General features: G+C 50.4%; 1 protein-coding gene across 1 annotated transcript in view; it reads left to right on the forward strand.

Annotated features, from left to right (window-relative positions):
• Positions 1-20,032, forward strand: part of NKAIN1 (sodium/potassium transporting ATPase interacting 1) — a 41,889-nt gene extending 21,857 nt beyond the window's left edge. Inside the window, exons 2-7 of the mRNA XM_031683926.2 lie at positions 12,708-12,845; positions 14,221-14,301; positions 15,686-15,883; positions 16,581-16,641; positions 17,225-17,306; positions 17,456-20,032. Of these exons, the coding sequence (XP_031539786.1) occupies positions 12,708-12,845; positions 14,221-14,301; positions 15,686-15,883; positions 16,581-16,641; positions 17,225-17,306; positions 17,456-17,465 (570 nt within the window). The 3' untranslated portion in view covers positions 17,466-20,032. The remainder of the gene's footprint in view (positions 1-12,707; positions 12,846-14,220; positions 14,302-15,685; positions 15,884-16,580; positions 16,642-17,224; positions 17,307-17,455) is intronic.
• The last annotated feature ends 5,469 nt before the right edge of the window (positions 20,033-25,501 follow it).

The raw sequence follows: 25,501 nt of genomic DNA on the forward strand, positions 1-25,501 counted from the left end.
GTCTGTTACTTTACTCCCTGGGGCGCAGTTTCTCCATGTACAAAATGATGCTTAAGAGTGAGAGGAATAAACTAAAGGGACACAAAGCCACATGCATAGGGCGGCTCAGGGCAAGTAAGTCCCCAGAGGGGAAGCCTTGCTCGCTTCTCTGGGATCTCACTGCACTGACACATGAAGTCACTCGTCTGTACACCGAGCGCAGGCCTGGCGCCATCAGTGTCCATGTATGCTTGGAGGGTGAGTGAGAACAGGGTGAAGCAAGCGGCAACGCGGGGCCAGGCAGCTGCTGGACTGGGTAGGCCAAGTGGGGAAAAGTGCTACCTGGCTTCCAAGGGGCCTACACACACGGATGACTGTGGTCTCATCTCCTTCAGAATCGGGGTCCTCTGAGCCTGTGGGAGACCCAGGCCCAGAGTCTACACTGTGGGGAACAATCATCGCAGTTAACATGGCTGCGGAACAGGAAGTTTTCTGAATGTTTTACATATATTCCCTCATTTAGGCCTCACAACAACCCCATGAGATAGGTATTGTTATTATCCTCATTCTACAGGTGGAGATGTTAAAGCACAGAGAGGTTAAGTGTCTCGCTGAAGGTCACACAGCTAAGAAGTGTTAAAGGTCAGATTCAAACCCAGACAGTCTAGCTCCAAGGCCACACTTCTAACCACTACACTGGATAGCTTCTCTGGGAACAAGCAGCAAGAATCTGGCCTTGGTATGAAGCCAAGGACTTATTAATTATCCTAATAATGACAGATGTGGGTAGACTGCTTCACAGTTTAAAAAGCACATTATAGTATATAAATTGCTTTCATGGTTGCAATCCTATTTGATCCTCCAATTTTTCTGTGAAGAAGATAAGACATTATCCTCTTTTTGCCAGTGAGAAATTAAGATCCCAAGAGGGAAAGTGATGTCCAAGCTGATAATTTACTGAGCACTTACTACATGCAAAGTCCTTTCCTCACATTACTTCATTGACTTCTCACACAGCCCCAAGAAGTGGATATTAGTAGTAGTAGCATTCCCATTTTACAGATGAGGAAACCGAGGCTTCAGGAAGTTACTTTCCCAGATCCCACAGCGTATAAGTAACAGCTGAGACTCTGCCCCAGGTCTCCCTGACTCTGAAGCCTGGGCTGATAATTCCTGGGCTCTGTTCTCAGTCCCATGCTGAGCAGATATTAACTCTCGATTGCTTTTGTCAACCTTCTGGTCTTTGCCACCCCACCTCCATCCTCATAGCCACTCCTGAAATTCTCAACACCTCCTTAATTAATTCTCCCTGCCTAAGTGGCTGCTCCATTAAGGTACTTTCTGCCACGAGTTTTTGACTTAATTATATGGTATCATTCATTGTACCTAATGGGGGGATCCGATTAATCACCTTTATATTTATCCAAAAGTCCATTTATCTGTGGCTGGCATCTCCTGGGAGAGCCTGCTTTTTGCTGGGTTTTCTTTGCCTGGAGGGTCTTCCCCTCCACCCCATCTGAAGTGCTCCTTTCTGGAGGGCGCCCTCCTCCCAGGCCTTCACTGCCCACTCCGGAGCCTGCTGGGGGACGGCACTAGGGATGTGCCAGCAGTTTGGACACTGGGACACAGGCAAAGGTGAACTGGGCGTCGCTAAGAAGGTTGGAGTCCTGGGAGAGTGGGACCTCAAGCTTGGAGAGGGATTCTGGGTCCTGCCCTCAGCCATCCAAGGAAGCCTCGGCATCTCCATCCAATTGCCCACCTTCAGCCTCCTCCCCCAGCCAGAGAGCCCCGTGTTCTAACCTGCCCAGGCTCCTAGGGGCCAGCAGGATAAAGCTGTGGGTCTGAGGCCCAGCTGCAGGTCTCCCCAGCCACTCCTCACTTCACCCATCCAGAGTCATCTTCAGGCCCCCTAGTGATCCACACCCTTCGGCAGCTGGGGTGACCAACTTGTCCCAGTTTGCCTGGGACTTTAGGGTCTAGCCTTTCAAGTGCTGCACCTCGAGACTCTCCACCATCCCAGGCCAGTCTGGACAGTTGGTCACCCTGCCTACACCTCAGATTTTGTCCATGCGCTTTGGTCTCCTATTAATTTCTTCTTTACTTTGTTTTCTTATAAAAGTGTTACTCATCAATATAAAAATGTGCAGAAATATCTCTAGTTGACTTTCAAAGACCCCCTCCAATGCCATTCTCCAGAGTTAACAGTTTGATGATTCTTTCTTTTTCTTTCTTCTGCACAAAAACAGCGTCATACTTCTCAAGTGGCCCTGCAGCCTGCCTCTTCACACAACGCAGCTTGGCCCACTTTCGAAGCCCCGTTGTAATGGCTGCATTGGTTTCATCATCTGGAGATGCCATAATTTACTGTGTGTCCTTCTGAGGGACATCTAGAGTGTGTCCAGTGTTTCATTATTATAGCCAGTTCAAGGCCAAACGTAAATATCCCCTCCTCTGACCCTCCAGGTGGTCTCAGGTTTCGCTCTCATTACTGTCATTATTTTAGCAGTAATAGTTAACATTTGTGGGGCCCTTACTGTGCCAGGCACTCAGCCTACATTATCTCATTTAATATTACAACTGCAGGAAGTGCCAGAGATTTGTTATCCCCCTTTTACAGATGGGGAGACTGAGGCTCACATGGAAGAGAAACCCAAGCAGTTCAGCTCCAGAGAGTACCGTAAACTGCCTCACATGGTTTTCCAAAGGATGCCCTGGAGTGGGCCGGGCAGTGCTGGAAGGCAGCACCAGGTCAGAGGCACTACTGATGAAAAACCAAAGCTGGTAGCCTGCAGCTTCTAATCACTTCCTGTCAGAACTCAGAAGTTAGGGTTGGGGCAGGGCCTGGTGGGAGGAGCCTCCTGGGGGAGGGCAGGCTCTGTGGGCTCCTGCAGCCTTTTCTGGGCTTGTGAAAAGGGCCTGCCCCACAGGCAGAAATCATAGAGCTCTAGGAGTGGAGATAAGGGGTTGGAAGGATGGGTGAGGCCTGGGCTTGGGAATGAATCTGGAAGACCCCTCAGGCCTCTCAACACTGCTGTGAAGTAGGTGCCTTGTGCCCATTCTTCAGAGGTGGAGACTGAGTCACAGAGAGTCACTGGCCTGAAGGCCCTTCTCTGCACTGCCCACACTACCTCCCACTCTGGTGCCTGTGGGTTTGGACCAGATGGTTGATGAGGAGTTAGTTAGGCGCCCCATGAGATGGAGGGACCCTTTGATTTTAGACTGACCTTGGTATCACCCTGGGCTGCTAGGTCTAGGGTTTATGCAAATTAATGTAGATGTATGCTAATTAGGCCACCACCAGGCCCCTTGTTCTAATGGAGCTGCCAGTTCAGAGGTGTGGTGGGATAGATCTGCCCAGAGGGGGCCTGAGGAGCCCCTCAGCTGGGACGGGTCAGCAGTCACTGGGCTGCTGGGGTGGGGTTGCCATGGAGACAGAGACCAAGCCCCAGCCGCTGCCTCCTGACAGGTCCAGGGCTGGCCAGACCTGCCTGCTGAGGTGGTCCTGGGCCTCTCTCACAGCTCCAAGCCTGGTCTCTGAGGGCTAATTACGCAGAAGGTAGTGACCAGCTGCTCCCTGGCTCCCCCAGGCCCAGATGGGGAAGAGGTCTGGACCACAGCGGGAGGATGTAAGGACAGACAGATGGCAGCCTGGGGCCTGAGGAGCAAGGGGAGCTGTCCTGAGGAGGAGGGTGCAGGGCCGCAGGGGTGCGAGTAGCCCAGTCCCAGAGAACTGTGTGGTGGGGAAGAGCGAGGCCCTGCCCACAGCAGCCTGGTTGCAGTCTCAGCTCCCCTGTGTGCCCGTGGGCAAGCCCCTTCACTTCCGTGAGCCTCAGTTTCCTCATCTCTCAGTAGGAGAGGATTAAGAGAAGTGAGCTGAGTATGAGGGGTAATATACAGTAGTTACCGAATAAATGACTTGGCAATGCTAAGACCCACTGGGGAAAAAAAAAAGCACCCACTTGGAGAGGTTAAAGTTTTGTTCTGCTTTTTTTCCCATGGAAAAGAGCTTCCTCTCTTCTCCCCTGTCCCCCTTCCCTTGCTCTCTGGCCTGGGGCAGGTGTTCCGGTGTCTGCCCTGAGAAGGGAGCGGGCAGGACTGTCATCCCGTGAGGACAGAAACTGGGCCCTCTGTATTCACCACTCAGTTCTCAGCCCTAAGCACACAAAAGACACTCAAGAACTGTTTGTAGAGTGAATGACAGAACAGATATGCGGTACTCAGAACAGTACCTGGCACTAATCCGAGATTAATCAACGTTAGCTGTTCCACCACTGCCGCCGGGAGGCTGGACTGGGTGGCTCACGGGAGGCCCTTTGATGCAGAGCAGCTTCTGCCTCAACCTCCTCTCTGCCCCTTCGTAGGCCCTCAGCTGTCTCTGGAGAGAGATCTGGTGGGTGGGAAGAACAGGGGGTCATAGAGACAAGGACTCAGATCTTCACTCTGCCACATCCTGTCTGAGTGACTTCAGGGACTCCAGGGACTGTCCTGAGCCTCCTCTGTAAAAGGGAACCTTCGAATCAAGGTGGCCATACAAGGGCTGTGGGAAGGGGGCTGACAGAACCACATTCTGGGGAAGAAAGACTGTTAGGCTCTCAGCAGAGTCACAGGACCCTCAGGCCAGTCCCCCTGCCGGCAGGCGGGCTGCAGCAGCACCAGGCCTAGTTAGCCATTTGGAGCTTCAGAGGCCCCCATTGTACAGGTGAGAACACCGAGGCCCAGAGGAGGCGTCTTGCCCAGGATCCCAAAGCACATTCACATCAGAGGAGGAGGAGACCTCAGCTCCTCTGAGCCACACTGGTGCCCTTTCACATAGCAATGAGTCCACCGCATCTTAAAGCATTTTCTCTTAACTTTTTAAGGATCATAGCTTTGTTGTAAAACATTTCCAAAGTGTGTGTATTTAAAAGTAAAAGTCTCCCCAAGCCCACTCCCTAGAGAGAACTTCTCATAACCGTTCGCTGTGTGTATTTCCCTGGCTCTTGATGGTGCATCTGCAGTCACATACATTTCTTGTCTTTTTTTTTTAAACATAAATGGAATCATATTGTTCTGCAGCTGTTTGTGCTTTTTTTTTTTTTTCACATAACAGTGATAGCCTTGGCCATTTTCCAGCAGGATCCAGGCTGAGACAGAGAGAGGCAGAAGTGCTGCGGGAGCCCTGGAAAAGAAAGGGAGTGAGAGTGTGTGTGTGTGTGTGTGTGTGTGTGTGTGTGTGTGTTGGGAGTAAGGAGTCCCCACAGGTCACTACACACAGTGAGTGGGGAATCAGGCAGAGTCCCCCACCATCCGCTCCCAGAGGACTGTGGTAGCTGTTGTTAGGCTTAAACTCTCTGCGGCTGAAGCCACACCCTACACCCCGCACAGGGCCTGGCACCTGATAGGTGCTCAAGAAATACTTGTTTGATGAATTGTGCCCTTTTAGGCCCATCTTCCCTGACTCTGCCAAAGACTACCTGGTCTCCGTGACTGTACTTCTTTTAATCTCCTGCTGGGTGTTTATTTCAGCTCCTGCTCAAATGGCAGGGACCCCAGATGGACCCTGGAGTCAGAGAAAGAGCTCCGGGAGGGAGAGAAGACCCTCCCCGTAGACAGTCACTGCCCGTCTCTGCTGTCAGTTTGCTCACCTCTCTAATGAGAGGGTTGGACCAACAGATATCTCCAGGGGTCCTTCTAGCTCTGCCGTCTGTGGCTTCAGTCCCACTACCTCATTTCACGGATGAGGGGCTGAGTCGAGTTTAATTTTGTCAGCTGCCTCAGAAATCCACTGGGAAAAGGGGGGCTTGAGTTTGGGGAGGCAGCGAAGGCTGTTTCCACATACTGAGCACCAACTGGGTACCAGGCACTGGGATGAGAGCTTCACAAGCACTGTCTGAATCCTCGGGACATTTTCCCAATGACAAAACTGGGTGGCTTGGAAAGAGGAAGTAACTGGCCCAAGGTCACACAGTGAGTCAGGGACTGAGCTGGGAATGGAACTTAGGTTTGCCTGGCCCCAGCTGACGAGCTCTTCCTGCCTCAGCCCTCTGTGAACTAAAGCCGGTACCAGGCTGGACCAAACCACTCTCCAGAAACTTCAAGGGCCCCTTCCGCATCATTCCCCAGACAGCCTGACTTCTGTATCTAAGTCCCATAGCAACATGACTGGAATTCTGGCCAGGAAACTAGCTGACTTGCAGAACTGGCTGGCAACAGCTTGTGCACAAGAGGCTTCTGATGGGTTCCGTGGCCCCCAAGCCCAGCCCTCTACTCGCCCTCTCCCCCAGCTTCCTGGGACCCGGGTGGGCCCGTCTGCATTATTCTTTTCTCACCGCCCCCCAACCCCCAACCTGGTGTTGGGCCCCTGGGGTTGGCGTCTAGACAGACAAGAGCATCCTACTGAGAACAGAGGCAGCCCTGACTCGGGGCTGAAGGTTCCCATGGCAACTGCATCCCCCTCAGCTGGCAGCTACCCGATAAATAAATAATCAAGGTGGGGGTGGGGAGCTAAGGGCAGGGGGAGGGGCAGCAGGGGAGCCTTGTAGAGGTTCCACTCTGAAAAGAGGGGTGGGTTAGGCTTGAGGCAGGCTGGAGGCTGGTATTGCAATCAGCCAGGTGAGAGAAAGTAGGAAGAAAGTGGCCAGATGTGAGAGATTCAGAAGATCAGAGAGACAGGATGTGATGACAGGCTGGGCATGGAGGTGAGGGGGCAGGAGGGAAACCAGAGTCTAAAGCTTAGTTTTCTGGCTCATGCAGCTGGGCATATCGTGGGGCCCAAATCACAGGAAGCAGACCAGGTTTGGGAGTATTAAGATGAACCAACCAGTGGATACTCGGTTATAAAGGGGTTGGAGGCCGAAGGAACTGAAGCTTGGGAAGGCATCCATTTGGGACACGTGGAGCGTGAAGAGGAGCTGCGATATGGCTTACACTTAGGGGCCTGACTGTGCAGGAGGATGGGCTGCACCAGCATCAGGGGAGTGGCCAGGGAGGTGGAGAATTATTGTGTGCCAAGTACAGCTCTCACCGCTGGAAATGCAGCAGTGAGTATCCCTGCTGTCCTGGAATTTGCCTTCTAATGCAGGAGTAACAGTAAATAAGAGTGAATAGGATGTTAGCCAACGATAAGTACCATGGGAAAAATAAAGCAAGTGGGGAGGCAGGGAGTTCAGCAACGGAATATAATTTTAAATCGTGATGACTCTCCTCATGACTGATGAGGGTGGTACTGTGAATCATACCCATTTTGTTGTTGAGAAAACTGAGTTACAGGGAGGTTAAGTGACTTGCCAAAAGTTGTAGAAAAACCAGTGGCACCAGGATTCTAATCTAGCTCTGCTTCTAACCCCTGGACCGAATTGTTATAGCACGTGGGCAGAGGAGTGAGTGACAGGGAGGGCATTGAGACCTTTAAACAGTTTTGGATATGAGAGCTTGGGATAGATAAGGCGTTAGCTGGAGGGGGCTATGGGAGCTTTTTTTTTTTTTTTTTAATAGGAGAGACTTGAGCATATTAAGGAGCAAGGGACAAGGATCCCGGGCAGGGGGAGAGGTTGAGTTTACAAGAAAGAAGAGATGGTGGATGGTGTGGACTCCTGAGGTGGGGTTCATAGTGCAGGAGGAGGCAGTAGCCTTGGGTGGGAGGAGGGACAGCACCTCAATTATAGTGAGTGGGGGTGGGGGAGACCAGGTCTTCACCCAGAGTGAGGGTGAAGGGGACCAGGAGGGTTGAGGACAGTGAGAAGATCTGAGATATCTTCAGGGAAAGTGAGTTCCTCAGAGAAGCCTAGTCGGGTTGTGGGACAGCATCGGGAGCCTCTCGGAGTCAGTGATTCTGGATCTCCAGTGGAGCCAGTCTGTGCCATGGAGTGACTTCCTCCAGCTGTGCTTCGCTGCTTTGTGAGCACTGAGAAAACGATTCATTAGGTTCATCCAGGTGTGGCCTTCTCCTGAGAGCCGTGATGAAAAGGCAGAGGAGTATAAGAGTTTGGGTTAGAGGCAAAGCTGATGTCGAAGTGAGGGTCACGTGATCCCCTCAGGTCAAGTTGGGATGTGAAGTGGGGAATGGGAGAGAGTAGAGGGGTGGGGGCTGGGAACTCGGTGCACCGGACTGGGCTTGTCGTCGCAAAGGGTGTTGAGAAGCAGTCTGGGGTGGTCCAAGAGGGGCTGGCGAATTGGTGACTTTGGAGGCAGGGTAGTTACAGGTGATGATGCAATCCAAGAGGTGGCAGTGGACGAGGTGGATTGGAGGCACAGGTCAGGGCATAGGACTTAAGAGACTGAGAGGTTGGGGTGCTAAGCGAGTGGCCCCTAGATGTCAAAGTTGACCAGGATGGTGCTGGGATCAAACTCGTTTTCAAAGAAGGGACAAGACCTCAAGGCCAGTGGATGCCAAGGCCAGTGGTGAAGGAGGGTGGTACAGATATGGGGTCGTATAGTTCTGCGGGCAGTTTGGGGACCCCGGCAGATACCAAACCCACCTTTGGGCCTGAGGAACATGGGATAAGAGAAAGGAAACAGAGTCACTGAGAAGCCTGCAGAGAAGGTAGCCTCCTGGGGTACAGCATGTAAGGGATGGGGGGACCCCTTAGGGAAGGCACTGAGCCCATAGAGACACCTGTTGGTGTGGCAGTGCTCGTGACAAGGGGCTGACGGCGTTGGGGGAAGGCTGGGTCAGAAGAAGCAGCACAGAGGGTTGTGGAGGTCAAGGGCAGAAAGGACTGATGGGCAGAAACTTACTCTGTGGGCGTTGACAGATCCAGGCAGGGCTGTGAGGCTGGGGAGGACTTGACCTCATCTGTCCCTTTGGGACTACAGTCAGGGGCTGGTCTCACTTGTCTGGGACCCTGTGTGACTGGGGAGTTGGCTGGCCCAGAGGCTGTAGAGATTACCCCAGGCTCTCTGGGCTATGTTGAGAACAATGACTCGACCAGCTTTGTACTTTAGAAAAAGCACTCGGCAGGGGTGGTGGTAGCCAGGAGATCAGGCAGGAGGCTGCATCAGTTGCCCATAGACGCTTCTGCACTGGCCAACTTAGGAGAGACATCCAAGAAGCCAGCTTGACCTGGCTTGCAGGATGACCAGGTAAAAATATCCCCGAAGTCACTTTTCCCCCTTCAATGCATGTGCACTTGCACTTTTTGCAAAGAGGTAGATTGCTGTGGTCTCCACACAACTCCTCCCATCAAAGTGAAAAGACACACCAAGGCCAAGGCCAGTTATGGTTTACAATCACTGCAGTCCTCAGATAATTGTTTCTAAGCCATTGCAACCAGATGGGGAAGATACTTCTATTTTTTGGTTCTTTATTTGTTAATTAGCTGCATATCACTGCTGCACAAGCAGGAGTTCTGGAATATTTGACTTTGGTTTTCGAATGAAAAATAATAACTTTAGAATTGGGATTATTTATAAGACACTGAATCTCGGTTAAAATATTTATTTATTTATTTATTTAAATCGATCTCTGTACTCACCATTGGAGGGAGAGGCAGCATCATTCAGGCCTGGGTGATAGCGCTGACCTCAATGGTTTGTAAGAGTCTGATTTTCCATCCATCTCCCCTACTAGGCTCTGAGTTCCCCAAAGGCAGGGACCGCAATGTATTCACTTTGGCATCCCAGCGCCAACACGGGGCCTGACACAGACTAAACGTTCTGTGAATAAATAAATGATGGACCCTGGATGGATGAGGGCATGTCAGACGGACGTCAGATGGATGAATAAATGGATGTGGATGGGGTTTTGATGAATGAGTGGGTGAGTGTTGGATGCGAGGGTGGAGGGAGGCTGGAAGGATGGCTGAGTGACAGGCACAGCCAGTGTTCCATATTCAGTGGAAAGAGAAATCCCTTTGGGGCAGTCTGGAGGTCTTCCTAGGAAAGGATAAAATTGTGCTATATTTTGAAGACCAAGGAGGACTTGGATATAGGAAAAGGAAAATGAAGGTGGGATTTCAGCTGTTATATTAGCTACTTAGGGGCAGAATCTAACCGGGAAGAGAGGATTGAGCCAGATCCTAGCAGCCTTCAAAACCGCCTAAGCATTGACTGTTAGGTCTTCTACTAATTAGCCACCATATAGTAAGTCTAATTGTTATTTTATGTGATGTCTCCATACCCTTACAACAACTTCTCAGGGAAGAGATTATCTTCTCTATGTATAGTTAAAAAAAAATAAACTCAGAGAGGGAAAGTAATTTGCCCTAGGTCACACAGCGGACCTGCAATTTGGACTTGAGTTTTAGTGACTCCAGTGCTGCTCACTCTATTAGTGAGGGCCCTGAGAACACAGGGGTTTTGAGCAAAGGCCAGGGTTGGGGTGGGGTAATATCATGTTAGGTGGTCGTATCCAGGCTGGGTGTCACCCCAGCTACACTATGAGCCTGGGCAACTCTTTCACAACCTCCTTGCTGGGACCATGTGCCAGCTGAGCATCAAGCTGGACCCCAAACCATCAGGGCTCCCTGAGGCCTAGCAGAGTCAGGGTAGAAAGGAGAACAGAAGTGTGGCAGGAGCTTTTGGGAAGGGGGGCAGCTTGGGGAGTTTCTTTCCCAGGGTCAGCAGGCCACTGGAATAAAAATCAGAAGCGCCCTTAGAAGTCATTTAGTCTGGCAGCCTCTGTGTATGGAAGAGGAGCCCAGGACCCAGCAGGGAAGGTAGATGCCCAGGTCCACCACGAATCAGTGTCAGAGTCTCGGCCAGAATCCACACGTCCAACTGGGAAAGGTGGTGTGTTAGTTCCAGGATGGGACAGAGAAAGGCAGAATGACTGCCCGGCTCTGCCATCAACCTGCTGTGTGACCTTGAGCAAGTCACTTCCCCTCTGAGCCTTGTGGTCTCTTTATTCTGAGATAATGATCTCAGTAGGGCCTTTCTGCCAAGAAGTACCCAGTGAAAGTTGAACTTGGAAAGCTGTTTACAATCTGTAGAGCCCTGGGAGGGGGAGTCACCAGCAAGAGACAGGCAGGTTCTAGGTGAGTGCCAGGGATGCGCCTGTAGCTTCCTGGGTCTCTGCCCAAACTTTGCCATCTGTAGCATCAGCTCTACCTCCCCCTGCCTCCCTGCTGGGAAAGAGGCTTCTGAGGTATTGTTACTTTATCAGAATCTTTTTTCTCCCTCCCTAGTCAGACTCTCTTCTCTCCCCTTCTATTTTAGTCAGGACTCTTGGTTGCAAGTGACAGAAATCAGCGATACAAGGAGGGAGAATTCATTTTAGGGATGGCTAGATCCTCAGACTAAAATGATATCTCCCAGACACTCCCTTTGCTTGTTCCTTCTTCCCCCCTCACTCTGTGTCCCTCAGCTTTTTCTTCCTCTTCAAGCAGGCTGTCCCCACATGGTGGCAAAGACAGCCACCAACAGCTCTCAACTGGCACTACACCCAGCAAGGTATCTTGGCAGATAGAGAGCATCTCTGTCCTGATGCTCCCGCAACTATCCAGGTGACTCTCAGGAGCAGGGCGCAGGGTGAGTGTCCATCCTTGTACAGATATATCACTGTGTGTTCATTATTTGGTTAGAGCTGGATCACAAGCCCACCAGGGAAATTAGAAGTGGGCTCAGCCCTGCCCAAGTCACAAGGACTGAGGGCCTGGGAGGCAGTTTCCAAAACAAAGAGATAAGTTCTGTCAACAGAAGAGGGGATATGGGACAGTCAATGACAGTTGGTATCCTTGGCATCTTTGTTCCTAAGTGTGTATCAGCTGAAAAGTTGAACCAGCAACTACTGGAAAAGGAATATTAATTATATCCTGAATCAGTTAGCTTTTGCTGTGTAACAGATCTCTTGAAAACGTAGTGGTTTAAAACAACCATTTTATTTAGCTCATGATTCTGTGGATGAGCTGGGAGGTCATTTGGTCTGGTGACGTGTCTTTGGTCAGCTGGTGGGTTGGCTGGCATCTGAATGCTCTAAGATGGCCACACTCATGTGTCTTGATGGTTGACTTGCTGTCAGCTGGGGCACCTCGGTTCTTTTCACTGTGGCCTCTCTCCCTCCAGCAGGTCAGCTTGAACTCTTTTATAAGGTGTTGTCTGTGTCACAAGTGTAGCAAATGGGCAAGGTCCAATGCCCCAGTGTTTTTCAAGCTTTCATCCTTTTTGCTAAAGTCCCTTTGAGCAAAGCGAGTCACATGACCAAGCAGAGTCAGTGTTGGAAGGCACTGCCAAAGAGTGTGGAAGCAGGAAGAAAAAGAATTTAAGGTCAAATGTACAACCTACTACAGCTCCCTTGGGGGAAGGGAGTGAAAAAGATCGCTTTCTCTATAGCCCATGGATGCCATGAGCCAGGGCAACCTCCAGATAGGGGCCCTTGGAAGGGACAACTTGGGCCCACAGGCTTCCCTGGGTCCTCCAGGGCCGTGGTTCAGTCCTTGGCCAGGGCTGGAGGGAGGCAGGTTGGATCCTGACTCTCCTGGCTAAGAGGCTCCCCCATCCCTGGGGAAGGTGCAGGTGCCAGTGGGGAAGGCTTCTTGGCAAGGAAGAAGGTGTTCTGAACCCTAGCTTCCATCTCCCTTCAGCCCACCCCACATGCTGGTCAAGGCTCCACCACTTTGTGCTCACAGCCTTGTCCTCACCTCCCAGCATCCCTTTAGTACCGAGGGGCTGAGCTGCCTCTGAGACTTGTGTACAATCAGGTCATGGTGCCGCGTCACCACTGGAACTGGGGTCCCCTGCTCCACAACGTCAGCGAGGAGTCCCTTTGCTCCTCTTTTAGGGGGTGACTGGCCTCAGCCTGTTCTTTTCCACAGGTGGCTGCACTGGAGCGGCAGATCTTTGACTTCCTGGGCTACCAGTGGGCTCCTATCCTAGCCAACTTCCTGCACATCATGGCAGTTATCCTGGGCATCTTTGGCACCGTGCAGTACCGCTCCCGGTACCTCATTCTGGTATGGCTCACCTGGCCCCTTCCCAAGCCAACCCCCTCCTCTCATCCCCATCTGTGCCCCGCTGCTTCTCCAGCCAGAGCTGCCCTCCGCCCCAGGCACCCAGACCTCTGCCTCTATCTTGGCTCCAGCCTGGCTGATGGTGTGGATGTCCAAATCTTGCTCAGTGGAGACAAGATTAGTATCGTTCCTAAAGAATTTTCTAGGGAAAAATCCAAATATTAATAAGATACATCATTTAGCGAGTGTCTACCAGGTGCCAGGCACGTGCTAAGAGTTTCACGTGCTTTCCTTGTCTTTACGACAGCCCTGAGAGGTCCGTCTCACCATCTCCATTTTCCAGATGAGGAAATGGGGCTCAGAAAGGTTACAAGGCTTCCTAAAGATACACAGCTAATAAGTGGCAGGATTAGAGCATCATGTCCAGAGCAGAGGCTCCTGCCACATCACTACGCTGCCCCAGTAAGCCCGTGCAAGGGATGGACTTTGCCTTGTTTGGTTTCTGAAGTTGCTTCAGGAAGGCTTGGCTTTTGTCCCTTGATGTTCATCAAGAATGTAGTCTAGAGTGGCTGGTGTGGCTTTGAGGCCAGTGCCTCCTGGCCCTAATCCCAGGAGAGGATTCCGTCCCTCTTTCCAGGCTCTGGTCCTTGATGGTCAAACTCCTGTTTTCAGCTGGCCTCACCCTTGTCCCCTGCTATTCTTCAGTGACCCATTCACACACCTCTCTTTTTTGGTTGATTTACTATGTAAATGCTTGACACCCATGATAACAATGACAAGTGATTTCGTGCCACCCCTCGAGCCCACTCACACTCATTCTAGTGTTTCTCCCCACCTCCCACAGGCTCAGCTCCAGAAGCCAGGTGAATAGGGCCCCTCCAGAACTCTCCCTCACCTGATATAGGAGGCTTCTCTCCAGTTATCAGAAAAGCCCCAGGCACCACTGTAGATAGCACTGTCTGCCAGGCAGCTGCCACAGGAATTGCAGGCATAAGATTTAGGTGGAAACATTCATCTTCCCTCTAGTTCTTTGCCATGGGCAGGATGTCTGGGGTCTGTTCTCTACAGAGTGGATAGGATTAGCTACCAGAGGACTTGGGTTTCTGTGCCAGCCCTACATCTTCCTAGCTGTGTGATCTTGGAAAATGTAAACCCCCTCTCTGGGCCTTAACTTAGTTATCTTTAAAGAGAAAGACAGTGCCTTCCCTGCAGGGCTGTTGTAAGGACTGGATGGATGTAAACATGGTTTGTAAATTATGAAGTGCTCTCTGAGTGAGACATTGTCCTAATTTCCTCTGCAAAGGTCTCCTTAGTCCATAGATGCACCCCATCCCCACTCCCCCAGGCCCCACCCTGATCCCATCTCTGCTTTCCCCAGTATGCAGCCTGGCTGGTGCTCTGGGTTGGCTGGAATGCATTTATCATCTGCTTCTACTTGGAGGTTGGACAGCTGTCCCAGGTAAGCCTTAGGCCTGGCAGTGCCAGAAGGCAGAGCCCAACCTTTCCTGTCCCCTGCCCTGAGGGATCCTTGTGTGGTGCGGGTCCTAGGTATCATCTCTTAAGGAGACCAACAAGTTCAAATAATCTGTGCTCCCACCCCCACCCCAACCCTACATTTCTTTTTGGCCTCCCCTGCCCTTCTCAAAAACAATTACTGGAGCACATGAGGCTGAAGGACAGTCTGTGTGAAGATGCGCTGGGGTGCAAGCTGGTCACAGTCTCAGTAGAAACCAGCAGTATGTGGCAGCCACAAAAGCTACTCTTAGGCCCCACGCATGTTTGGTACAAAGGAGATAAAAATGTGACAAGCTCTGTACTGCTTAGACCACAAAGATTTGGGTCTAGTTCTGATCGATAGTTTTCAGAAGAGAAAGAGACTAGGTAGAGCTTGTTCTGGGAAAATTGAGCAGACCACATCACATGGAGAACTATTGAAGAAAGTGGGAGTATTTAGCTTGGAAAAAAGCAAGCCCAGAGGGCATGACTTCTATTTTTAGATATAAAGGAAGCAAAATAGATGAATGAGAGCACTGGCTTTATAATTCTGCAAGATTTAATCCCACCTGGAACATTTCCTAGCTGTATAAACCCTGGGCAAGTGGCTTACCCTCTCGGAGCTTCAGTTTCCTCATCTAGTAAGTGCAGGTAATAGGAATCCCAATTTCATGTGGTTGCTGAGGGGATGAAAGGAGATTACACATCTCAATGCTTGGTGCTTGGTGCTTGGCACCTGGCCCACATGCAGTGAATATTTTTTAATGGACAATACATAGATGAGCAAGAACTCTTATTTTTTTCTAATGGAGGTACTGGGGATTGAACCCAGGACCTCGTGTATGCCAAGCACAAGCTCTACCACTGAGCTATACCCCAGCCCCCAGAACTTCTGATACAGACCAATCCCTTCACCATTTCAAATAGTGAGATCAAGGACTAAGAGAGGAGAGGTTTGCCCAGGGTCACGCGCAGAGAGCAATGGAGAGGCTGAATGGGCTGTGAAGGGGTCTGTATTGACGATTTCACCAATGGCTGGAAAATTGGACCCAGTGACTGTTAAAACGTCCCTTCCAGCCCTGAAATTCTGGGGCACCTGTGGGTCTGCAACAGCCTCTTCCATTGCCGATGGAGAAGTGCGGCCTGCATGTTCATCGAGCGCCACCTACTGGCCAAATGTTGACTTGCAGATACAGAGTTCATACCTTTCACAAATCAAGTTGGGAATGAAGCTGTTACATCAACCCAGGTGTGAAGTAGGCCTTATATACAGTCTCCTGGAGCCTGGGGAGGATCCACTCCCTCTTCCTCCCAACCCAGCTCAGCATCCTAGGCCCCTCTGCCCCCAGGACCGGGACTTCATCATGACCTTCAACACGTCCCTGCACCGCTCCTGGTGGATGGAGAATGGGCCAGGCTGCCTGGTGACACCTGTCCTGAACTCCCACCTGGCCCTGGAGGACCACCACGTCATCTCGGTCACCGGCTGCCTGCTTGACTATCCCTACATCGAAGCACTCAGCAGTGCCCTGCAGATCTTCCTAGCTGTGAGTTCTCCTGGCTCCCTACCTGACACACTCCCAGAGATGGTGTCCACTTCAGCCCCTTTGTTTAGCCCTAGTTAAGAGGGGATGAACCTCCTGTGCTTCTGTCTGGCTCTGTTTCTGTATTTTGTACCACCTCCCTTCACCCCTGCTATACCCCTATTCAGGGAGTGAGCAGATTTAATAAATAGGATGAGGCATCAGACAATGAGTCAGTCCTGGCTTTAAATCTCCAATATACCTGTTTTGTGACCTTGGACAAGTCACTTGCTTTCTCCAAGCTTGTTTTCTTATTCACAAGAAGGAATGACAATATCGACCGCATAGAGTTGTGAGAATAAAATGAGAATGGCTTCAGGATAGTAATAGTTCTCATTTCCAGAAGGGCCAGCCCTGCCCTAGGCACTTTACCCACACGAAGTCACATAATCATCTTTCCTCTTAACAAGCCAGTAAGATATTGCCCAGATTTTGCCAAAGAGGCAAAATCATTCCTTGTCCAAAGTCACACTCCCAGAACGGAGAATGGAAACAAATACATTGATTTTAAGATGCAGGCATTTAACTTGAAGTTGTTATGGGTGTGCCTTCCTCTTAGCGCAACCCACCCCTCTAGTCGGAGTGGGCAGGGACAGGCAGGGGGTAAAGAAAGAGCTTCCCTCTCCACCCTCCCTCCCTGACGCGCGGTGTCCTCCCCCAGCTGTTCGGCTTCGTGTTCGCCTGCTACGTGAGCAAAGTGTTCCTGGAGGAGGAGGACAGCTGTGAGTGTGGAGCCCCTGGGGAAGTGGGAAAGCCTGGCCATGAGCCACCCCACGCCTTCAGCACCCTGGACAGGGGCCCGAGCGGCGGGGAGCCCTGGGTCAGCTAAGGAGTCCCTCTTGGGTCTGGGAAGAAGAGGCGGCAGGATGGATGGGGATCTGCATAGCCAGCTCATTCTGGGCTGAGGCCCGGACATCCAGATGCCCAGTCCAAGGCTTTTGCACCGCCCCACTACCCGCCCCTCTTAGGCCCCGCCCCACTCCTCTCAAGCACCGCCCATTCCTAGTTCGTCCTACTGCCTACCCCCTGGAGATCTTGCCCACTGGAGTTCCGCCTCCCCAGAGCCTTCTCCCTTAAAGGGCCACCCAGCCCCTGCATCCACCCCCACCCGCCTCACTCCCCCAGGTTTCAGCTCTCTATCCTCTTGGACCCTGACCCCATCCCTCAGAATGCCGCAGCAAAGCCCCACCCCTAAGGGCCAGTACAGGGGTCTGGTCCTCAGATTCCTTCTTTTCAGAAAGTAGCCTTCCATAGCTTGCCCTGAACACGCCCATCCCTAACCATGCGCCATCTCCCCTTCTGCAGTTGATTTCATCGGCGGTTTTGACTCCTACGGATACCAGGCGCCCCAGAAGACGTCGCATTTACAACTGCAGCCTCTGTACACGTGGGTCATGGCGCGGAGCAGAGTGGGGTGGAGGGACCCGGCCCTTAGCGTAGGAGAAAGAAGGAGAGGGAGGAGCGGGGAGGGCAGCCGGATCTCTCCGCCCCCATACTTATGGGTCTGCTTCCCTAACCTGCCTTTATTTCCTGCAGGTCGGGGTAGCTTCTGCCCCGCGCCCACCCCCGCGGCTAGACCGACAGCCGCTGCCAAGAGCTCCAGCCAAGATGGCAGGCGCGCCCCCTGGCGGCTCGCTGACTGGACTGCAGCCTGCGCCGGCTTGATCTGGGTCTGAAGTGGACTTGGACTTGGCCCTTAGCAGCCCGGACTTAAGGGGTGGGGCGGGGCAGGGCTGGAGAGGGGGATCGCGGGGTTTTTTTGTTTGTTTGTTTGTTTGTTTTTAATCTCAGCCTTGGCTTGTTGCTGGAGCCTCCCTCCCTTCTCCAGCCTCTCCTTTCACCCTTCACCCAGAACCTGTCCCCTGTCCAGAGAGAAAGGGCAGGACAGACAAATTCGCCCCATCTCACCACACTCATTCATCAGCCCTGGGGAAAGTTACCCTGAACTAGAAGCAGCATTCTTGGGTTCTTGTCTCAGCTCCATTGCTCTCTGTGTGACATCTGGCAAGGCCCTTGCCCTCTCTGGGCCTCAGTTTCCCAACTCAAATAATTAAAATAATCCTGTAGTAAGTGGAGATCTTTCTAGTCTTTCATTTGACTCTCAGTTCCCCAGACTATATTGGAATTTTTTGTCAATTCCCATTTTGCATATATGGAAACTGAGGCTCAGAGATGTAAAGCTATTTACTTGAGGCCACACAGCCAAGACTTGAACACAGTATACAATCTGTAGTTTCAGACTCTAAAACCCAGTGTCTGGTCTCTGAATTCCATTTCCAATCCCCCTTCCAGCTTGAACACTCTCGAACTCATGTGTTATACACCACAGTCACCTACCACCACCACTATTTGCCAACAACTCTCTTAAAGCAATACACCTGTTCTCTTGTGGGGAACAGGATGAATGGATCCCAGAGCCCTGAATTCAGCCTGACCCACAGAGAAGCCTTTTTAGACTCGGCCTCTATCCACCCTTAACTTTCAAGCTCTCTCCAGATAAGGAGGGGGGAACACAACTCAATCACCCCACCCCCTTCTGGATCCCTGAGACTGCTGCACCCATGATCCCCCACCCCTCAGCAACTCCACCAGTCCCTGATGGCTCTAGCCATCTCAACAGTTGCAAGACCTATGGGAAAGGACTCATCCTCGCTGCCCAGTCACCAGCGTTCAGGATCATGCCGGTGTCCAGGAGCAACCTCTAACAAGCTCAGTTGCTCTGAAGAGGCAGAATGGGGGTGTGGGCCATGGTGGAGGGTCAGGTGGGCCAGCACACTTCCTTAAGAACAAGTAGAGATGACAGCTCATACCTCCCTCCACAGACACCCCTGGGGACCCTGCACAGGCTGGTGAATCTGAGGGCAGAAGGATCAGGCCTCAGCTTCTGGCCTGTGAAATAAGAGTGGCCTTGGCTTAGGAAGGAGGGTGGGAGGCATGCAGGAACCAGAGAGGGGTCAGCCAGTTTGCACACTTGAGCCCGCCCGTGGTGACCATTCCTTATTCTCCACCCTCTGATCTTGGATCTAGTGTTCCCTCCTCTCTAAGGCCAAGATATCCTGAGCTAGGGCCCCACCCCACCATCCAATCTGCAGGTCTGTGCCAAAGAGCCATCCCCAGGTGTTCCTCTGGTGACTCTAGGGACTGAGGTCCCAGATGGTCAGCCTGGTTAGCTGATGGGTACAGCTCAAGAGGGGACAGTTCTCTTCAGGCCAGGCTGCTGCCCTGCCCCTGGGCCAGCTCCTGCCTCCAGCCCTCTCTTCTGCCCCAGCCAGCTGTCATCTCACCCCCAGCCCCCTTTCTACTCAATGGGTTTAGCCACTGGTGCTTTGAAGCCTTTTGTTTTTATAAGATGATTTTTTCAAGGAGACTGAGTTCTCTTTTCACTGGGACCTCGCAAGGCAGGGAGTGTCCCCCTGGTCTCTGTGCAGGTGGGTTGATTGAAAGTGGTGTTTTCTTCTCTGTCTTCCAGTCCTCCTGCCCTGTGAGTTGGCAGGATCTTCTAAGGGAGAAGTCCCCACATGAAGGGTGGGCAGAGGTTGGGGATCTATGTCACTGTCGTTATCAGACGTTCCTGGGCACTGGCTTGTGCCTCTGACTGGCTGTGTAGTTTTGGGCAAGTCACCTACCCTCTCTTTCCTCATCTGTAAATTCCAGAGAGGGGACTAAATCAATGGGTTCCCAAACCTGGCTTCACAATCCCTCGAGAGCTTTCTGTTTATTTTTCTGATTAAGTGCATTTTAAGTTTATGCTTTCAAATACCCTTTGCATCTTGGCTCTGCCCTCTTCCTATCAATTCAGTTCCTGCCTTGGAATAAGCTGGCAGACGGTGCTTCAGACACAGATTCCTGCATCCCCTCTGGGACATCCTGGCTCCTTTTCTAGCCATACAGCCTGAATCAGTGTTTTGAATTTTAAAATTTTGTTTATTTTTGTGAATAGGTAATAAGTATATATGGGTACAGGATTCAGAAAGTTTCAGGAAGGCTATGTACCCTTGCCTATTTTTCATTTCTTTCCAAAGGTAGTCAATTTTTAAAATTAGATCAATGTTTTTTTCCTTTTTCACACAAATTGTAACATATTCTACTGACTTTTTTTTTTTTGAGTAAAGATAGATTATTTTTAGAGAGATATATACTGCATAGAGTGTAGGCTGTTTCGAAGGCAAAAGAAAGGCCGCGAGGTGTGGGGGTTGTGTGCTCAGGTTAAAGTAAAAGTAGGTACACATTCCATAGACAGAGTGTGTGTGGGCTTTGTCTGAAGAGGAGGGAGCAAGAGGTGGCCATGAGGCCATGAGGTGCGTGTTGACAGTTTTTATGGGCTCTGTAGCTTCATATGCAAACAAGTGGGAGGACCATTCCAACTATCCTGGGGAAGGGGCTCGGATTCCCAGGAATTTGGCCGCTGCTCACCCTTTGACCTTTTATGCTTAGCCCTGGAGCTGTCATGGCACCTGTGAGAGTGCCATTTACCATGTTAATATTACAATGAGCATATAATGAAGCTCAAGGTCTACTAGAAGTCAAATCTGTCATTTTGAGCCTCAAGGCCTACTGGGAGTTGAATCTTCCACCATTTTGGTGTTAATTGCAGTCATTCCTTGAATGACTGTGCCCTGCCCCCTTCCCTCCTGTCTCATTCCACTCAGAGATTTTACTCCCGTAATTTTATGGGGGTGCAGAGGGGCAGTGGTCCATCTTCCAAAACTGCTTTCAGGCTGTATTCTACTCACTTTTGAACTCCCTCCTTCTTTCATGTAACTCTAAGTCTTGGAAGTCTCCCAATAATGTGGAGCTGCCTCCCATTCTTCCACGGTGATTTGGTAGCATTGAGATTTTTAAGATTCCCCAGGTGATCTTGATGCAGTTAGGGGCTGGAACCAGGGGTTCTACATAAGAATGCCAGGGTCCATTCTGCAGACCTCTGTGGACCACTCCTGGTTATGGAGTCAGAAGGAAATAAATCAGAGACACCACCTTCAAGGAGTTTATGGTCTAGTGGAGAGCCCATGGGGTGAGCAGGCAGAAGGGTGGATGCTGATAGCAGGTGGTCAATGCTGAGGACAGTGTAGCATGAACGGCAGTTGTTAATAGCTTGGGAAGGAGGTGATCGGAGCATCCTGGATGGGACGACAACGTGAGCAAAGCTGTGGGGGGAGGAGAACCCATGGTGTCTGGAGTAAGAATGGCCAGACCCTAACTGGCTGGAGGAAGCATCATGGGGAATATATTAGTCTTCTATCACTGTCATAGATTATCACCACTTTAGTGTCTTAAAGCAATACAAATTCGTTATCTTACAATTTGGTCCAAGTCCAACATGGATCTCCCTGGGGGTAAAACCGAGATGTCTGGAGGATTGCATTCCTTTCTGGAGGCTCTAAAGGAGAATCTACTTCTTTGCCTTTTCTAGCTTCTAGGAGATACCTGCATTTCTTGGCTTACAGCCCCCTTCCTCCATCTTCAAAGCCAACAACATCACAGCTCTCTGACCCTTCTTCCATCATCACATCTGTCTAACTGTAGCCAAGAAAGGTTCTCCACTTATAAGGATTCATATCATTGGATTGGGTCCACTTGAGTAACTGAGGATAATTTTCTCATCTCAAAGCACTTAATCCCATCTGCAAAATCCCTTTTGCCAGGTAACACATTTACGGGTTCAAATGTGAACCTCTTTGGGGATTATTATTCTGCCTTCCATGGGGGAGGAGTCGTATTCAGATTATAGCAGCCCTGAATGTCAAACCAGAGTGGGTCAGCCTGATGTGAGGGCAGTGGGAACTATTAAAGGATTTTGACAGAAGCTACCCGGTTAGAGCTGTCCTGGAGAGAGAACTGGCAGGGCCAGAAGGGAGGTGGTTAGGGAAGCAGGAAGCAGTGTTTTGTCTGGAAGAGGGCTAGAGTTTCTCACTTCCCTGTGTAAATGTGTGTTCCTGAGGGTACGTGTGTGACCATGAGCTCTATGTGTGTAAACCTGGGAGGGCCAGTGCGGTAGAGGAATGATCAGCATGAACTGCAGGAGTCAGACGTCCCTGGGTCCCCATTCATCACTCTGAAACCAGTCAAGCTGGTCTTTCCACCAAGCCCAGGACAGCCCCGGCAGTTCCTGTCATCCTGGGGCCATCTCCCAGCAACCTCTGCTGCACATTGGAGTAATCCAAGTAGGACCTATCGTCCAATGACTGCTGAGTCATAAAGGGGCCCAGAGCAGTAGGAAGCACTAGAATATGCATCCCCAAGGCATTTGACAAGTGCAAGAGTCTTTTGGGATTTTTTTTTTTAATGGAGATACTAGGGATTGAACCCAGGACCTCATGCACGCTAAGCTTGTGCTCTACCACTGAGCTACACCCTCCCCCCTGTTCTGGGATTTATAGACAGACTAGCGTATGCTTGAATGTGTTAGAAATGGGTCTTACAGTTCCTAAACAGATTGAGAATGAAGGAGGGCCTGACACCAAGACCTCATTGCCTTACAAGATTCATTACACCAGAGGCTACTGGCCCTGGGCAGGGTTTCTCGAGCTTACAAGCATAAGAATCCCTTAAAAATCCAAATTCCTGAGCCTGATTCAAGCCACACTAAACCCATCATCTGGGCAGTGACAGGAATCTGCATTTTTTACACGTGATCCAGGTTTGGGAAATCCTAGACCCAGGGAAAGAAGCATTGAAATATTTTTTAAATTTCCCCTCCTCCAGTGACAATGGAGCCCCCACCAAATTCTGCCTGCCACCCAGCTCCCTCATATCTGGGCAAGGACTCTTAAGACTATCTCTCCAAAGCTCAATTTCATTCATTACTAAATTGTGACAGTCTTATCATTTTAAAAAAAATGGGTTAATTATTTCAAAAGTTGTGATCAACTCTTTGTTGTTGTTGTTGAGGGAGGTAATTAGTTTTACTCATTTTTAGAGGAAATATTGGGAATTGTGCATGCTAAGCACACGCTCTACCACTTGAGCTATACCCTCCCCCTTGTGATCAACTCTTAAATTTAAATATTGACAACTTCACCACTAAGTTAGTCTGGGTCAAGGTAGGTCTGAGTTTGCCCACCACCGCCTGAGCTGAGGGCCACACTCACCCTGAGCCCCAGTTCCGGGGACTCAGTGGTTCCCCCCCACCATCTGCCCTGGAATCAGACCGAGCAGGTCCAGGCCAACTCGTGCGGCAGGGAGAGCCCCGTGCTGGGCATCCCGTACTGAAACTTTAGTTCTTCCTCTGCCCGCTACTCACCCCAGGACCTGGGGCCACGCCCACCTCTGGCCTTGGTGACTTCATTAGGGAAATGTGAGGGCTGGACTTTGCAGAATATCCCTGGGCTGCTTTGTTCCTGACGTTCTGGGATAGGGTTTCTCAACCCTAACTGTACTTGGGATGTCTTTTTAAAATGCAGATTTCTGGGCTCCAGTGACCCAAGCATATGAATCAATTCTTCAAATATTTGTTAAGAACCTACCATGTGGCCTTGGGGATACAGTAGTAAACAAAATGGAAAGTAATCCCTGCTCTCATGGGAGATATCTATAGGAGGAGACATATATAAGTAAACCAGTAAAATGATGGTATGTCAGAAAGTGTGTCAGATAAGTGTCACAGAGCAAAATAGGGTAGGGAAGAGAGTGCAGGATAGGGGTGATTCCGGCTTTATATTGGACATCAGGGCAGCTGGGAGGGTCTCACTGAGAAATATTTTTGATGAAAGACCTAATGAAGTTAGAAGACAAAGGGAACATCAGGTGCAAAGGCCCTGAGGTGGGAGCCTGGATACTGGAGGGAAACAAGGAAGCCAGTGTGGTTCAAAGCAAGGAAAGCGGAGAGTGGTATGAAATGAAGTCAGAGAGAGAAGAGGGGAGTGTGTCAGACTTGGCCTTGAAGGACACTGGAAGGGCTTCAGTTTTTGATCTGAGGTGGGAAACCACAGAGATGGGAAGAATCCCTTTGGATACTATATGGAGAATTGACTGTAAGAGGTCAAGGGCTGAAACACAGAGACCAGGTCGGATGCTATCAAGACAATCCAGGTGAGTGATGGTGGTGTTCAGCCAGAGTGGCAGCAGTGGAGGAGGTGAGAAATGGCTGGATTCCAGTATTTTCAGGGTAGGACCAAGAGGATTTGCTGGCAGGTTGGCTGTGGGGCGTGAATGAAAGAGAAGGATCATACAGGACCCCAAATTTTTCAGCCTGAGCGAGCAGAAGGATGGAGCTGTCCTTGCGATGGGATGACAGCAGGAGGAGAAGGTTTGGGGGCAGACTTCAGCATTCTGGCTTTGGACATGGAAAGTCTGAGATGTCTGTTAGACATTCAAGGGGAGATGTCAAGGAGGTAGCTGGGTATAAGAGAGGAGAGTTCTGGGCTGGAGATAGAAAGCTTAGAATCATTGGTGCTGAGATGGTATTTCAAGTCATAAGAATGGATAGAATCACCAAGAGAGTAAAAGTAGACAGGAAAGAGGGTTGAGGACTGAGTCCTGGGGCATTTCCACATTTAGAGCTAGAGAAAATTAGGAGGAACCAGCAGAGAAGACTGAGGTAGGAAAGCCAGGGAGCTGATACAGAGTAGCATTTTGAGCTCTCTGTTTATTGAGTTCATTCTCTGTCAGGAAATATTTACTGAGCACCTCCTATGTTCCAGGAACTGTTTGAGACATTGAGGCTACAGCAATGAATAGGATAGACAAGGCTCTAACTTTCTTTCAACTTACCTTCTAGGCAGAACTGACACATATTTTCTGGTTTAGTCTTCCTAACAATCCTAAGAAGTTCTAGGACCACCAGGATATAGATAGAGACCCAAAGCTGAGAGAGATTAGGTCACCTATCTGAAATTACACAGCTAATTAGTGGCAGAACCAGTATTTAAATCCAGCCACTCTGACCCCTGGCTCTTTCTCTAACAACTGAACACATACTCCCCTCATGGGGAATTCCAGTGCCCAGGCAGGGTTGAGAACCACTGTTCTGGGACACTCTTAGTTTCCTATTGCTGTATAGCAGATTACCCAAAGCTTAGCAGCTTAAGTCAACAAACACCATCTTTCACAGTTTCTGTGGGTCAGAAATTCGGGAGCAACTTAGCTGGGTGGTGCTGACCAGGGTCTCTCATGAACTTGCAGATAAGAGTTAGGTCTGGGCTGGAGATGACTGAAGGTTTGGCTAAGCTAGAGGATCCACCTCTAAGATTACTTAATCACGTGGCTATTGGCAGGAGACCCCAGTTGCTTTTTACGTGGAGGAAGTGATCCACATAAGTGGATGCAGAGCAATTGATCCGAGAGAGAGAGAGAGACTAGGAAGACCCAGAAGTCACACACCATCACTTCCAGCACGTTCTATTGATTGCAAGTGACTCACTAAGTCTAATCCACACCAAAGGAGTAAGCAATTAGTCTTCGTCTTTCGAGGGGAAGATTGTCAAGGAACTTGTAGACATATTTTAAAAGTCCTACAGAGGTGCTGATTGTTAATAGAAGACTCATTTTAAAGAAACTGAACAGGTACTTAGGAGAAATGGATTGTTGGTCTCCTTCCCTCCACTCTTCCCTATGATCTTCTGGATTCAAAAACTCAAAACT

Source organism: Vicugna pacos, chromosome 13, assembly GCF_048564905.1.
Source record: "Vicugna pacos chromosome 13, VicPac4, whole genome shotgun sequence".
Lineage (NCBI taxonomy): Eukaryota > Metazoa > Chordata > Mammalia > Artiodactyla > Camelidae > Vicugna > Vicugna pacos.